General features: G+C 38.9%; 1 protein-coding gene across 2 annotated transcripts in view; it reads left to right on the top strand.

Annotated features, from left to right (window-relative positions):
• Positions 1-3,275: 3,275 nt before the first annotated feature.
• The window catches only part of Fshr (follicle stimulating hormone receptor), a 179,514-nt gene continuing 168,668 nt past the window's right edge, over positions 3,276-14,121 (top strand). The window contains exon 1 of one of the 2 annotated variants that reach the window (XM_028765153.1): positions 3,276-3,498. In XM_028765153.1, the coding sequence (XP_028620986.1) occupies positions 3,347-3,498 (152 nt within the window). In that variant the 5' untranslated portion in view covers positions 3,276-3,346. The remainder of the gene's footprint in view (positions 3,499-14,121) is intronic. The other variant, XM_028765154.1, reaches the window with a different exon arrangement.

Here is a 14,121-nt window from a genome sequence, read left to right as displayed (position 1 = left end):
TTCCTCAAACTAAGAATGTATATGATTTTATTAATAAAAGACCCCAGAGATTCCCAAAAGAAACTTCTACAACTCATATACACTCTCAGCAAAGTAGCATGACATAAAATTAACACACAAAATGGTAACCTTCCTACCTACAAATGACAAACGTGGAGAGAAATCAAAATAACAGTACTTTCATAACAGACTGGAAAAGGTCTTGGGATAAACTCTAGCCAAGAAAATGACAGAGTTGTTTAATAAAACTTAAAGGCATTGAAAAAAAGGAGTTGAAAACACATGCAGAAGATAGAAAGATTCCCCATGCTCATGGATCTGTAGGATTCATATTATGAAAATGGCCATCCTACCAACAACAATCTACGGGTTCAATGCAATTCCCATCAACATTTCAACACTAAAAATCAATCTTCAGCTTCATATGGAAACACAAAAAATAGGATAGTTAAATCACTCTTGAAGAAGTGCTGGGGTTATTACTAACCAGATTTCACATTGTATAACAGAGCTACAGTAATAAAGACATCATGGTATTTACAACTGACACTCACTGACAAAGGGAAAATCGCTCTTCTCCAGTCAAGTGTCACCATGTATATCAATCACACCCAGGGCAGGTCCCATGCCCAAGAGAAATTAGTCAACAAAAATGAGACCCATCCTGGAGCATTTGGTTTGTTTTAGCTTATTTATTTATTTATTTATTTATTCAGTCTAATTGGTCTTTTACTTGTTTTTTTTCTGATGTTCATTTTGTGCTTTTGATGTTTTTAAGAGATAAACATGAAACATTACTTAAATATTGATATAGCAATAGTATACAATACCTATAAGTTATTTAGAAATAATTTTAAGTCATTTGTGGGTTACAGAGTAACATTTTATGGAAATAATATTAAAGAAATTCTTTAAGAACATGAGGAAGTTTCTATAGTACTAGACAGTTAAATAATGTTGTAAAACTGCCAATCAACTTAATTTCTAATAAAATTTTATAAATGTCCCTTTTCAAGGAATCAAATAAATCTAAGACTCTCTTGTAAAGATAAAACTTGGCCAAATTCCTTTACAGAAACTAAGAAGTATTGTTTAAGATTTATTAAAGTTTATTTTAAATTTTCAGTAATTAAGACATTGTAGAATACTAATTTTGTCAGTGTAGATGAACCAGAATAAGGGAATATCAAAAAGCTTAGACACAAACTCACATAAAAGTCACTTGAGATATAAAGATAGCTTTATTAATTAGAAAATAATCTATTCAATAAATATTCCCAGCACTATTGTTGATTTGTGTGATGAAACACTATGCTATTAAATATTACTATGCTATTAAATAAAATCTGAAGCTGAGTCTCTGACTCACATCACACACAGTTATTGAAACCAAATAAAACAAAGGTTAAATATTACAGAGGAAAAATTAAGAAACCTTTTTGGAAAAAAAAATCCCTAAGAGTCTATTTTCTGACTTGAAACATACATAACTACACAGCTGATCTGGAATGTCAAGTCAGTGTAAAATGTCACATAGCACAAAAACTACTCACAAGAGTTCCTATAAATTCCCCAAAATCAAAAGTTAAATGAGAGACTTTTAGTGATAACATTAACTTGTATAAATAAAATAAATGACAAGCACAAAATTCAGATTAATGGTACCTCTGTGCATTAAGTTGTAAAGAACTGACAAGAAAGCATCCACCACCTAAATGCAGTAGAATTTGTCACCTCCTGTGCCTTTACCACACACAGTTTATTGTCATGCTTAATCAATTATTTATATCAATGTATACTATTTATAAGTTGCAACTATAAAATTTAAAAACAAATCTCAATCTTAAAATATATTTCAGTTCATTTTACAAAGACTGATTTAGCTATAACTGGACATCTATAAAAATCTATGCCAACTGGATGTGTAAGGTGTAGCAGATAGAGTTTCTTGTCATTGAAGATATTCAGACATACTTTAAAATAAACCCAAGACTTAATTGACTAAACTGACTTCTACACCTGAAAAAAACTAATTCATTGGATGAGTTGTTGAACAAATTCCTTTAACTGTTCTTCTCAGCCAAATTGCTACTAGTAAATGGTCCATACTTAATAAGACCACAACTTTCCATTGCAAAATCAGAGTGAATCAATTGGAAGTCATATCACGCCCACCTTGCTCAAATCACTTGCCTCTGTTATCCCCAAAATGATCCAATCCATTCATCAAAAGTCATTTTTCCTAGGACCGGAAAGGGAAAGCAAAAGGAAGGTCAGGGTTGGGGGGTGGGGTGGCATGTGAATAACCATTTTCATGAGATGATGTTTGCTGTATGCAAAGATGGTACTGAAGGTAGTCTTAGCAGGTAGTAAGTTGTAGACCTGATCTTAGAGATGTGTAAGCTTTTAGTCTTCATAGACTCTGGATTGAAAGAAGAAAGTCCCTTCACTTTTGTTAAATATTCCTCAAACCCTTTATTACTAAGCTTAAAAATGTCACTGCAAATACCTAGGGTGTCACTCACAGGAAACCTCTAAAATTAAAAGTATAGATGTGATCAATTTATGCATGCCAACTATTGAAATAGGAAGGAAGGACAGTTCTCAGAGTCTGGAAAGGAAAGACAAGAGTGGCCAGAAAGCCTATGCATGACTGGTGAACACTGCAACCAGAGGCAGCCCACGCGTGAGATCACACAAGTGAATCGTCTCCACAGAGAACCCTATCACAGGTGCCTCCCACTCACAGAGATCTAGTGCTAATCCACCTTCCCCAAGTCTGTTTAACACTAGCTTATGTTGTTAATCACAGGATGACTATAGCCCAGATGTATGGTTTATATCAGATGGGTCACAGAAAAACAGCAATGCCAATTACTGAAGGTAAATTTTGTCCCCTACACATCAGTATGTTAAAGATGTGTTATATGGATGTGCTTGTGGTGGGGGAAGTCAATGATGTCACTGAGGAGAAGAGAGTAGTGACCAGTAGGGATCCCTGTGCGGTAAAATAATGTGAATCTGCTGATATCAGTCTATTAGACTGATATCTCCAAGGGTCAAGGAATAGAAAATATATAGGTCATGAAGGATAAGGCAGAAACTTATTGAGTAATATTAAGCACATATTAAACACGTATTAGCACAGGTAATCACTACTGACACAATTAATTTTACTTGCCTGGAAGCAACAAAAAAATAAAAGCAGCTCTTGGGGGGGCCACGTGACTTTGCCTGTTCTCCAAGCAGATCTCTCTTATCCAGACCGTGTGTGGAGGAGCCTGGGGAATCTGTGGAGGTTTTCGCTGCTGGTGCAAGAAGAAAGCAGGTGGATGGATAAATAAGCATGGCCTTGCTCCTGGTCTCCTTGCTGGCATTCTTGGGCTCAGGATCTGGATGTCATCACTGGCTGTGTCATTGCTCTAACAGGGTCTTCCTCTGCCAAGACAGCAAGGTGACCGAGATTCCGGCCGACCTCCCCCGGAACGCCATTGAACTGTGAGTATCACCGCGAGGGCAGCTGTGTGGCTCCCATTTGAGCATTGAGTACTATTATTATTTTCCTATTAGACTGATATCTGCCGGGCTGAAATATTTCTGGCCTGACCAAAGGCTACAATAGAACATACTCCCCCAGACACTTTTTTCTGCGGCTTTCCAAGGCGAGTTGGTGAGAGTTTATATTGACATTTGTCAGGGAAAGCCAGTGTGGAAACTTGAATCTCAGGGAAAGGGGGAGGGGGTAGTTTGGAGAACACATTTACTCTAGGGGTCCACACTCCCTAAAGAAGCAGGAAAAATAAAAGGGGAAGCAAAGTAGAAAACCTTGGAGACTTACACATGGAAACAGGAAGCGCTGGCTGAGACCAGCTATACACACTGAATCAAAGAAGAGCACCTGTGGCTTTGCAAACAGCAGCAGATGGCTCTGGGTTCTGAGGGTCTTCTTAATCCGGAAATCTGAGCCTGAGGAGAGGGGAAAGAGTGTGATGGAGGAAGAATGCCTAAGAGGGAGAAAGAACACAGCAAGGAAAGTGGTGCCAATTTTAGATTTTGCTCAACTATTTAAAGAGGAAGTATGCATTCTCCTAGAATGGGACAAGAGCTGGGGACAAACCTCGTCCTATCTCTTCCCTTTGTGATTTGGAATCTAGTGGCCACACACTAAAGATATTTCCAAACTCTTTAGGGATCCAAGCGTATAACACAGAGGCCTTTCCTCTCAGCAAGTTCTCTCCTGCTGCCTGCCCCAGACATGGGCTCTTTGATTGTTCAGGTAGCACTTCCCTGAGAAGTGCAGGTGTCACTCAGGTGGCAAACAACCTCAGGTTTTTCACGCCAAGCTATGACTGTGAATCTCAAATTGTCATTTTAGAAGAATGTGTGGAACTTAGTACTCTCTGTTGGCCTCCCAAGTCAACAGCGACTGTGCAGCTCTGTATTTTGGCTACACTACCCAGATGAGACATTATGCCGAAGAGTGTACTGTGCACAACCCAGTCTAGTGTATGAGGTTGCTCCAAACACAAAAAAGGCCAGTGTACCCTGAACTCCTACAAGTTATCTGCACCTGAGCGACATAAGCAGTACCTTCCCTGAGCCTCTGCTTCCTACCTCAAAGGTGGTTTCAACGCTTGGTTGGGTGACTGTGCCATAGAGATAGATCACTTCCTCTCCTCACTGAGTCACCTCTCTCTGGTTCTCCTCTATTACCTCCCATGTGACTCTGTGGACCAAACAGTGGCGTCCATATTTTGAAGTAAATATCCCCTATATATTTAGTTGTTGAGTAGTGTTCTGCTACACTCCTAGATGCCCTCCTGTTCCTGGCTGTCTAGTGGCTCTAATTCCTTCTTAAGAAGATGGAATTTTTCCATTCTACATAGAAAAAGTTGAATAACAAGAAAAAGAAAAGTGCAGGAAAGTGCAGGGGAATAAAAAAGAAGGAAGGAATAAAAGAAAAGAGAGATGGGGAAAATGTCTGTGTGTGTGTGCATGAGGAGCCCCAAGATGGTTTCTTTTTTTCCCCTGTAGGACTTAAGTCAGACTCTACTAAGTGGAGCCTGGCAGTCTTCTTGATAATGGAAAGTGCAGGGGAATAAAAAAGAAGGAAGGAATAAAAGAAAAGAGAGATGGGGAAAATGTGTGTGTGTGTGTGTGCATGAGGAACCCCAAGATGGTTTCTTTTTTTCTTACACGAACATATAAATGACTAAAATACATCCCTTCTCAAGAGCATTTCATAGCCAAGGAACAAGCATGACCTGTTGTGATTTTGTAGAAAGTGGGAGAACCTTAAACAGAACAGCAGAGATAAATTCCATGCTCTTGACTCTGTAGAGCTCTAATTACATATATACAATAAAGGAAAATGCATAGAAATTAAAAGACAAATACATGCTAACACCAGCCTTGCCAACTAGGGATGAGTGTAGTTGTTTGGAAGCTCTGGGGATTACGTGAAGAAGATTTCTTCCTTCTCCCCTGTAGGACTTAAGTCAGACTCTACTAAGTGGAGCCTGGCAGTCTTCTTGATAAAGTGTACTGTAGAAAAGAAGATAAAGTGGGATAATTACTTGAAGTGTGTGTGTGTGTGTGTGTGTGTGTCACAAAAGAGAAGATAAACTGCCTGTTCTTCCTGTGTGAAAGAACAATTCTGGATGTTTTTTATTTCTTTCATGTAAGAATAGGCTTAGGGTCAAGTGAAGCTTTGCCAAGGAGGTGAAATGTGGGCTCGTCCTGGTATTCCTCATGCATCTTGCAGCGTTCTGGGTTTGGGTGATGACCTTAGTAATGATCATGTCAGGAGAGGATGGGTTGACTAGCTGAGCTTCACTAACTACAGTGGATTAATCCACCATCATGGAAAAGGAGTACTGCTCACCTAGAGGAAAACAACTGTGTTTCTCCAAGGATGAGTTTCTCCCACCACTACTGTCTAGTTTGTGGCAGTTTCTCTTCGTTTCTCTTCTGGGCTGTGGTCACCAGCAACCACTCTGCTATGCCCATGTTGGTGTGAACAGCAGGAGGACCAGAAGGGCACTGACACACTAGTGGATTCCATTTTCCAAATGGCTCCTATAGCTTGCTTTTTACTCTGTATGTAGTGTGTCACTAAAAGTCTACAACTGAAGTGCAAGTGTGGCACTGTTGTTGCTTTTCAAAAGCATAGAGGACTGGACAGCTTCAGGAAAGACCCCCATGCAGCTCCTCCATACAGGACTAAACCAAATTTAAGTTTGCTTGTATCTCCTCTGCATGTTGTGGACAGTGCATGTCTTCTGACTCCTTTCTGTTCTTCTGTGGAAATGCTAATATGCTGTTCTAGACTAGAAGTCATTCAATCTCTTTTTAGCTACTCACCTCAAGTGTGGTAGTGTAAAAGAAGACACTGACAACAGGAGTAGGAATCAAATTGTCCTCAAAAAGCATTCTCGTGTACATTGAAATTTAAATTTTGTATCATCTTACAATACAAAATATTTTGATTTTGTAAATAAATCTGTAAAATAAATAAGTAAATTAATTATTTAAGACGTAGAAAAATATTTATTTAAAAAATCAATCACAAAAATTTTACTTCGGTTTTACATGACAACCAATTTGGCCCGGTCTAGTTTGATTGTTGTCCAGTCGAGATTTGAGGCAAGAGAATACATTGAATGTAAGTGGCTCAAGTAGGGTCTGGGAAGTTGAGGCATGTCACCACAGTGAGAACACTAAGCTAGGCCCAGGGTCAGGAATTGGGGCCACCCAGGGGAAAGGGATAACTGTCATCTTTTAACTGATAATGACTAGTCAACAGTGACAGAATTAGTGCCTCCTGCCTATGCCTGTAATGTCTAACTCACAGAATTGCTATGGAAACTAAACAAGACAGTGCCAGTAACAAACTTAGCATTATGTCTCCTGTGCTTCTCTTGTTAATAACAGTGGTGTTGGCAAGTGTAAAAACATTAGTCAAACCCACTGTCATGCACAGAGCTATCATGAAGATTAGGTCAGTTGAGAAGGATGAGAATGATTTGAAGAACGATAGGTTTTTATATAGTCTGTCGCCTCCCTGTTGTTATATGTCATTGAGTGCAGCATTTCACCTTCATACATTGAGAAAAAAAAAAAAACAACAGCAGCAACAACAACAAAACAACTTGGTGTTTCCACTGGCTGTTAGTATTTGCCAGGCATATAGGAAGCAGATTCATTCAGATCAAGAAAACAATTGTGATTTCTGACTTATCCCAGAATCTGCTTCAGCTGGAGGCAGCCACCAGATCTAGAAAGGTCTATGATCATTCTTCATTCTTATTGGAGTTGAAATTCATGGAAGAAAGAAAACATAAACACTCATTCCCAGGTCCAAAATTTTCAATCTACGAGATAACTGTAGTTACAATTCTTTTCTTCAGCACGGTCTGTAATAATTAAAGAGAGTCCGCTGATATCATTCTTGGTTTAAGGAATGCTGAGCCCAGCTTCTGGATGCCTGTGTTGAACTCTCTTCTCACATATATAAGAATATATGGTTGCAATTTCATTTGACTAGCATTTACTTCTGATTCATTCTTTTTAATTTTCTATTCTCTCTTGGCCTTAGATTCCTTGAATGGTTGCTTGCCTTAGCTCGTTCTCCACATCCTATAGCCCTAGGTTATTATTCAGTTAGGAATAAGTTTTTCTGGTTTAGATTTATTTAGCAGAAACTTAGCTCTGAGGGATATTTCAGTGTTCTATGCAAAGAGGGATTGCAATGTACCTTTGTCATGCCCACGAGTAGTATAATCTCCAAGTAAAATAGTTCTTGGTATTTTCAAACATAATTTTGGAGCACCTTTTTCCCTAGGAGCATGCTTGGGTGTTTAAGATTCCATTAACAGATACTTTGGGAAAAGCTGGTCTATTCGACCCCACTGCCAGAAAAAAATCCTTCTTAGTGTGAATCATAAGCAGGAATACTGGCTCCTGACACAGTACTAATAAACATGACTCCTTGGTAGGTTTTCATTGTATTGTGCCAAAGAAGTGGCAATTTAAAGTGTCTATTCTTATCACCGAGGTGCTTCTAACACATAGACTGTGACCACTAGAAAAATAGCCATCACCTCTTACAGTCATGTAAGTTTCAAAATGACAAACTGTCTTCCTAATACTTATAACAAGCATTCTCTTTCCATTGTGATGACCTTCATCTTCTGACAGAATGACTAGCCCTCCAAGGCTTTTTTTTTCTACTTTATTCCTTCCTCTTAAATTCCTCTTTTTTCTCCAAATCAGCCTACTCATTGTCATTCCATTTCCTCTGGAAAAACCCATTGTCACCATGTTATGAGGCATTAGTTCAAAAATAATTTAGTAGCTCAGTAGCTTCCCTTGCTAACTTATATTTCCTCATTCTCTGGTAGAGGAGCAAACTCACAGGCTGGAGGGTTTCTCTCAAGCTGCATCTCCACCTCTCCATCTTTATATAGACTCTTGCTTCAGTTGCACTGTTTCTTCTTGGCCTCTTGCTGTGCACAATAGTTAACATGATCACACTGGAAGTTTGTGTCTTTCATGACATCATCCATGGTTACTCAGTCTTTATTTAATCTTGCCTTCATCTGATCCAGATTTTGGCTCATTTCACTTAATCTTGCTTTGAGTTTAATTTTTCATGTGCGTCTTATTTCTTCTCCAACTGCAGTGAAAATTTCCCCTGTGCTACTCATTGAGTCTGGTTCAATGCAATGTACATTCTGGGTCTTCAATTATGTGTTGAACAAATGATTTAATAAATCAGGCAGAATTACATGTTTACTTGATCTCTGCTACTCGGTATTGAAGTAAAGATTTCTATAAAAGATGATTATTGCTTTCTCCTGCAGTGAACTATGATAACATTTGATAGTGTCCTTGTTTTCCTTGCTTTTCTATGTTTTTGTTTTAAAGAAAATGCCTGTATATATCACTCTGGGATCTGTTAATTTATTCAGAAAGAGCAAAACAAATCACCTAAGTTAAAAGTTGAATATTCTGTACACTAGATATATCATTAAACTCTTTTTACTTGAGTTAACTGTCTGCCTTTCTATACTTATAAATATTAAAAAGATGAAATTGCCTAAACATAATCACTTTAGACCCTACATAAATGTTCAAAGAGAAATGTATTTTGCCAAATAGGACCAGATCTCAAACCTAGACAATTATCATTTATATTTTCTTTAATTGTAGCTCTGTCTGATTACCGAAATACCAAGTACTCTCTGTGCACATCGCCCGGGTGCCCAGTGCAGATTTGCCCACTGCCTTGTCTTGTTTAGGTGTTCCTTTGAAAGAAACAAGCTGTTCTGCATTAATGCTAATGCGCACCGCATAAGCCTTTCTCCTAACAAAAGCTCCCTGAACCTAGTTTATCAAAAATTGTCTATGGCCAATGTTTGGAACTTAATTGGGCTGCTAGAAAGGTTTGTGTTCCATACAGAGGAATCAGGGAGAAATGACTAAAGAAATATGGTACCTTGAACAAGTAGAAATTACATTCCAATAAAAAAAAAATCCTTTAAAGCAGAAGGTGAACTCTACCCTGAGATTGGCTAAAAGCTATAATTTACAGAGGCATTATCAGCAATTGAAGGAGCTTGATGGGACAGAACTTCACTTGCTACATGAAGATAAAATCCCACTACTGTACCTAGGGATCCCAGCTATCCTTCCTCACTGAAGAAGTCTGAATTTTAGAAAAAGAGCATATCATCCCAGAAGATGGAAAATTCACTTAACTTTTGATTATCCTTCTCCAAACTATTTAATTGGGTTATCCAATCACTATAGTTGATTGGATTATATTTTTCTTTAAGCTGTTAAATTTTGACTCTCTAATTTAGTTTTATTTAGACTACATTCTAGCTTATATATGCCCACAAGGTCGATTACAAAAGAGAGTAATTATTTTTAATTGCCTAGGATCTGATTATAATGAGATTTGGATGTTTGTTTCTGTTCTGACCTCTCCCTGAAATATCTGAAATCATGCTTTCTGTCTCTGACCTGAACATGCCATTACCTTGTTCTTTTGTATGGAATATGCCACTGATCTGAAACTCTTCAAATGATATTACACATATTTAAATAAAGAAACCAAGCCATGGACTTGAACTCAATTAATTTTTTAGCCTTGGGAGTGGTTTGAGTTCATTCTCTCTTACCTGTTCTCTCAAACCTTTTTCATCAAACAGCAACATAGCACCCTTACAGCAAGTCCTGTTTCAACAATTGCAGTAAATGAATACCTCCATAATGCCCCACTTGATGAAAACCTCTACAAAACAGAGGCCCCATAAGCTCAATTAAGCTTCAATGAAATAGAAAAATCAACTGACTGGGGATACTATGGAGAAAATTCTTAGGTAGGTTGCTGGAAGACAGAACTAGAAGGATTCTGGTCCCTTTGATTCTGAAGTGCTTTCATTTTATGAATAGCATCCAGGCAAACTTGCCAAAACCAGTGGGATTTTCTTAGGCCTCAGATTCCAACAGCTGGGTAATAATTCTAGTTGTTGGACTCAATAGGTGAGGATTCCTTTGGGCTTAGTGCACAGTTTTGTTATGTGAAAAGCAGTGTGGAGAATCCCTGTACAGACACCTAGATTGTTGTTATAGATTGAGAGGGATTTGAAACAAGAATTTGTTAAGAATCTGACAGTGGTTTTGTACCTAAGTAAACAAAGCTGAGAGTTTGCAGAGCATGCTGTCCCTCTAATACCCTCTTGGAGGACAACAGTGGTAGGAAAGAGAAGCTCCTGCTACTGAAGGGTCACAGTCTGGAGTTCCAAACTGTCAGGAGTAACATTTCACTCTATAAATATATATGAGATTGATCTATAAAAAAAAAAAACAGATCCCATCCCTAGAAGACAACATGGCCTATACTCATGCTTCCTCTGTCTTACCCTCAGCCTGTCAGTTATCCTCTGAGCCTTCTGTTCCTCCTCTCTTGGATCCCTGTGCTGAGCTCTCATCCTGACTTATCACCCTCTGTGATTCAGTTATCAGATTCAGGACAAAAGCCAGATGTATTCTAGCATCAAGTCAACATCCCTGTGTCCTCTCTCACACTTTCTGACTTCAGCCCTCTTATGTTCACACTATTTTCTCATCCCTAGCTTCCAGATATATCTTCTATTTCCCTACCTAAGCACAAATATTTTCTCTCATCTAAATATATACTTCTACACCATATTATGCCATTTTGAGACTACAGGGAAATGCCTCCTTTCTCTCAACATGTTCTTTTAACTACAAGCACTTATTGATTATGTTTGTGCAGGATGCTTCCCAAGGAAAATATCCCTTCTCCTATGAAGTTGCAAAAAAAAAAAAGCGTCAAGTAACAATTGCAGTTTTCTTCATTCCTACTCAACAACCAATCCCCTAAAGAATAGTCATTGTGAAGACCACCAACTTGATGACTTATTGCCTGTTGCTTATGTAATATAAAGGATAGATTATGAGAACTAGAAGAAAAGAATACCAGTAGAACTGAGTGAGAATAGGGCTGTTGCCTAGCACTGAAATAAAGCTAAGGAAGAGACATTGGCCTGTCTGCCTACATCTTTCTTGCTGAACACCCTATGGTTTATTTCATGAGCTGTCTAGGAAAACATCACAAATGCCTGTGGCTTAAAAGACTGGAAACCATTTAACATAATTTAAAAGGACAGCATAGGCAAGAAATAAAAGATGATAACAAACACAGCAAATTCATGGCAGGACTTAATAGAACATGTTCATATAATTACATTTGACTTTAAGTTTTCAAATTATGAAAATGGCCGGGTTGGGTCTTCTGACCTTGGATGTGAGAGACTGAAATACAACTTGGAGGGAGCAGCAAATAAGAAAGACTAGGTCGTTGTACTTCTTTCTTCAAATTGTTAATTTGACTTCTCCAAAGCTACTGTATTCCTAAATGTTGTCATGTGTTTGTGGGTAAAATGTTGCTTCTCAGTGGGCTATGTTTGCCAGATCCAGCCAACTATCACCAGCAGCACCACAGCAGTAGCACCACTAGCAGGACCACCAACACCACGACCAGCAGCAGGAGCACCACCACCACCAGCAGTAGCAGCAGCACACGATGCATTCTATTCAGAGTTAGAAATAGCAGTGACTTGCCTCACAAAGTCCATGGGCCCCCAAAAGCAAGACACCTTCAAATGTAAAGGGATACAGCAGAGGATCCCTGAGTACCTTGAACTCTTAAGGAATTTCTCTTTCTTCTCAGTTTTAAACTCTTTTGTTTGGCTGTATTAGCTTTAGACTAGAAGAATAAATTAAATACAAAACAAAACAATCTTTTTCCATCTTCATCCCACTGAATGAACCATGCACAGCCAACTCTAGGCTATTGCCACTTCTGTATATCTACAAATGCTGGTTTCAGACCAGAGAAGGAAGATGCTTTGTGAGTAAACAGTGTGGCATTTGTCTTCATGTATATACTGGGAAAGGGAGAAAATCATGCAACAAGAAATACTGGCTTAGGTTATAACTGAGATAGTATCAAAAAAATATGAGTATTGTGACAGACAACTTAGAGGTCATCTGGAATCCTGCCTATAGTAGCCACACTGCTTATCATGCCCCTGAGCATGAGAAATGCCCGAGTTCCTTCGACAAGAACACATAGTCTTAGAAAGGCATCTCATTCCCCTAAACAAACACTAGAGACAAGTGGAAGAAGAACAAACAGTTCTGATAGCCAGATAGAAAGCCCATAGAGCAACCCTTCAGAGCAGCTCTCTTGGGGAAGATTCTGGAGTGAAAAGAACAACAGTGGTGAACACTGTAATAATCTCAGCAGAAGACCCAGCTGGGTCATTAAGTAGAGGGAACATCAAATCATGGATCTGGACTCAGGCAGGTCATGCTCCCTGGAGGAAATCTTTCAGACTCCTGCAGGAAGACGAAGCTTTTGTTGTCAGCATTTTGGCATGCTGATGGATGAGTAAGGGCTCTGGGAGAAGTAACCTAGTATCTGCATTCATAACTGGTACCAAGTACCTATAAATCCACAAACTCTGTTTATGATCTGTGAGGAATGCAGTATCAGCACCTGTGCTGCCCCTAAGTTCAGCTACTTGGGAGGCTGAGGCAGGATTTCCACCCTGGGTAACATAGAGCTTCAGTCTCAGGGTTTTTTTTCCTAATGTAATGAATTGGATTATACAGATCAATGGCAGAGTAGTTGCCTAATATTTGGACAGTCTGGTTCTGTCCTCAGTAACACACACACACACACACACACACACACACACACACACACACACACGAAGATGATAAATGAATAAATACATGTTGTTTTGCTAGTGTGGGTAAGGGCTCTTGCCTAACAACTCTCGATGGTGTCTAGCTACCATTTATTTATTTATTTTTGATGGGAAGGGATTTGAGACAAAATCTCACTATGTAGCACTGGCTGATCTAGAATATTCTATGCAGATCATGCTGGCCTCAAACTCAGAGTCTACCTGCCTCTGCAATCTGAAAGCTGGGATTAAAGATATGTGTCACTATACCTGGCATCTTAAACAAACTCTGCCAATCTTGATCCAGCTCATCTCATTTCCTCCTCTTCCCAGAGTTACCGTACTCCAGAGGATGGGGATTGTGCATCACCAGCCACATTACTTTAGGAGATCATTGTGCAGAGTTCAAAAAGTCAGCATGGCTCTAACTCAATACAAGAGATGCTATGAGGGCTTCAGTTCTGACTGTGCAACCTTGGGGTGAGTTGAGGTTCTACATGCTAGCCAGCCCAAAGGGCCACACTACCACAGTGGTGGTCACTACATCTTGTTCAACAGCTTTATAATCTGTATATTTGGTTGTTCTTCTTCTGACCTTGTAGTTTCATACTTGAAAGGAATCTTCTTACCATCTCTTCAGTGGGGTTTCATGAAGAAAAAATTGTTTAACATTTCTTCTCCAGCCAGGAATCCCCATTCATAATTCAGTTGACTCAATCTGGCTCTGTTTTCATGCTTCCACCAAAAATCCTTCTTGTCACAAGACTGGTAAATTACTCTTTATTCTTAGTACTTTTTAATACAGTAGTTTAATCAGTTTTCAAATAGAAAC

Source organism: Grammomys surdaster, unplaced genomic scaffold, assembly GCF_004785775.1.
Source record: "Grammomys surdaster isolate TR1022 unplaced genomic scaffold, NIH_TR_1.0 149, whole genome shotgun sequence".
Classification (NCBI taxonomy): domain Eukaryota; kingdom Metazoa; phylum Chordata; class Mammalia; order Rodentia; family Muridae; genus Grammomys; species Grammomys surdaster.
The sequence above is the reverse complement of the archived record's forward strand: the minus strand, read 5'-3'. Positions and strand labels throughout refer to the sequence as shown.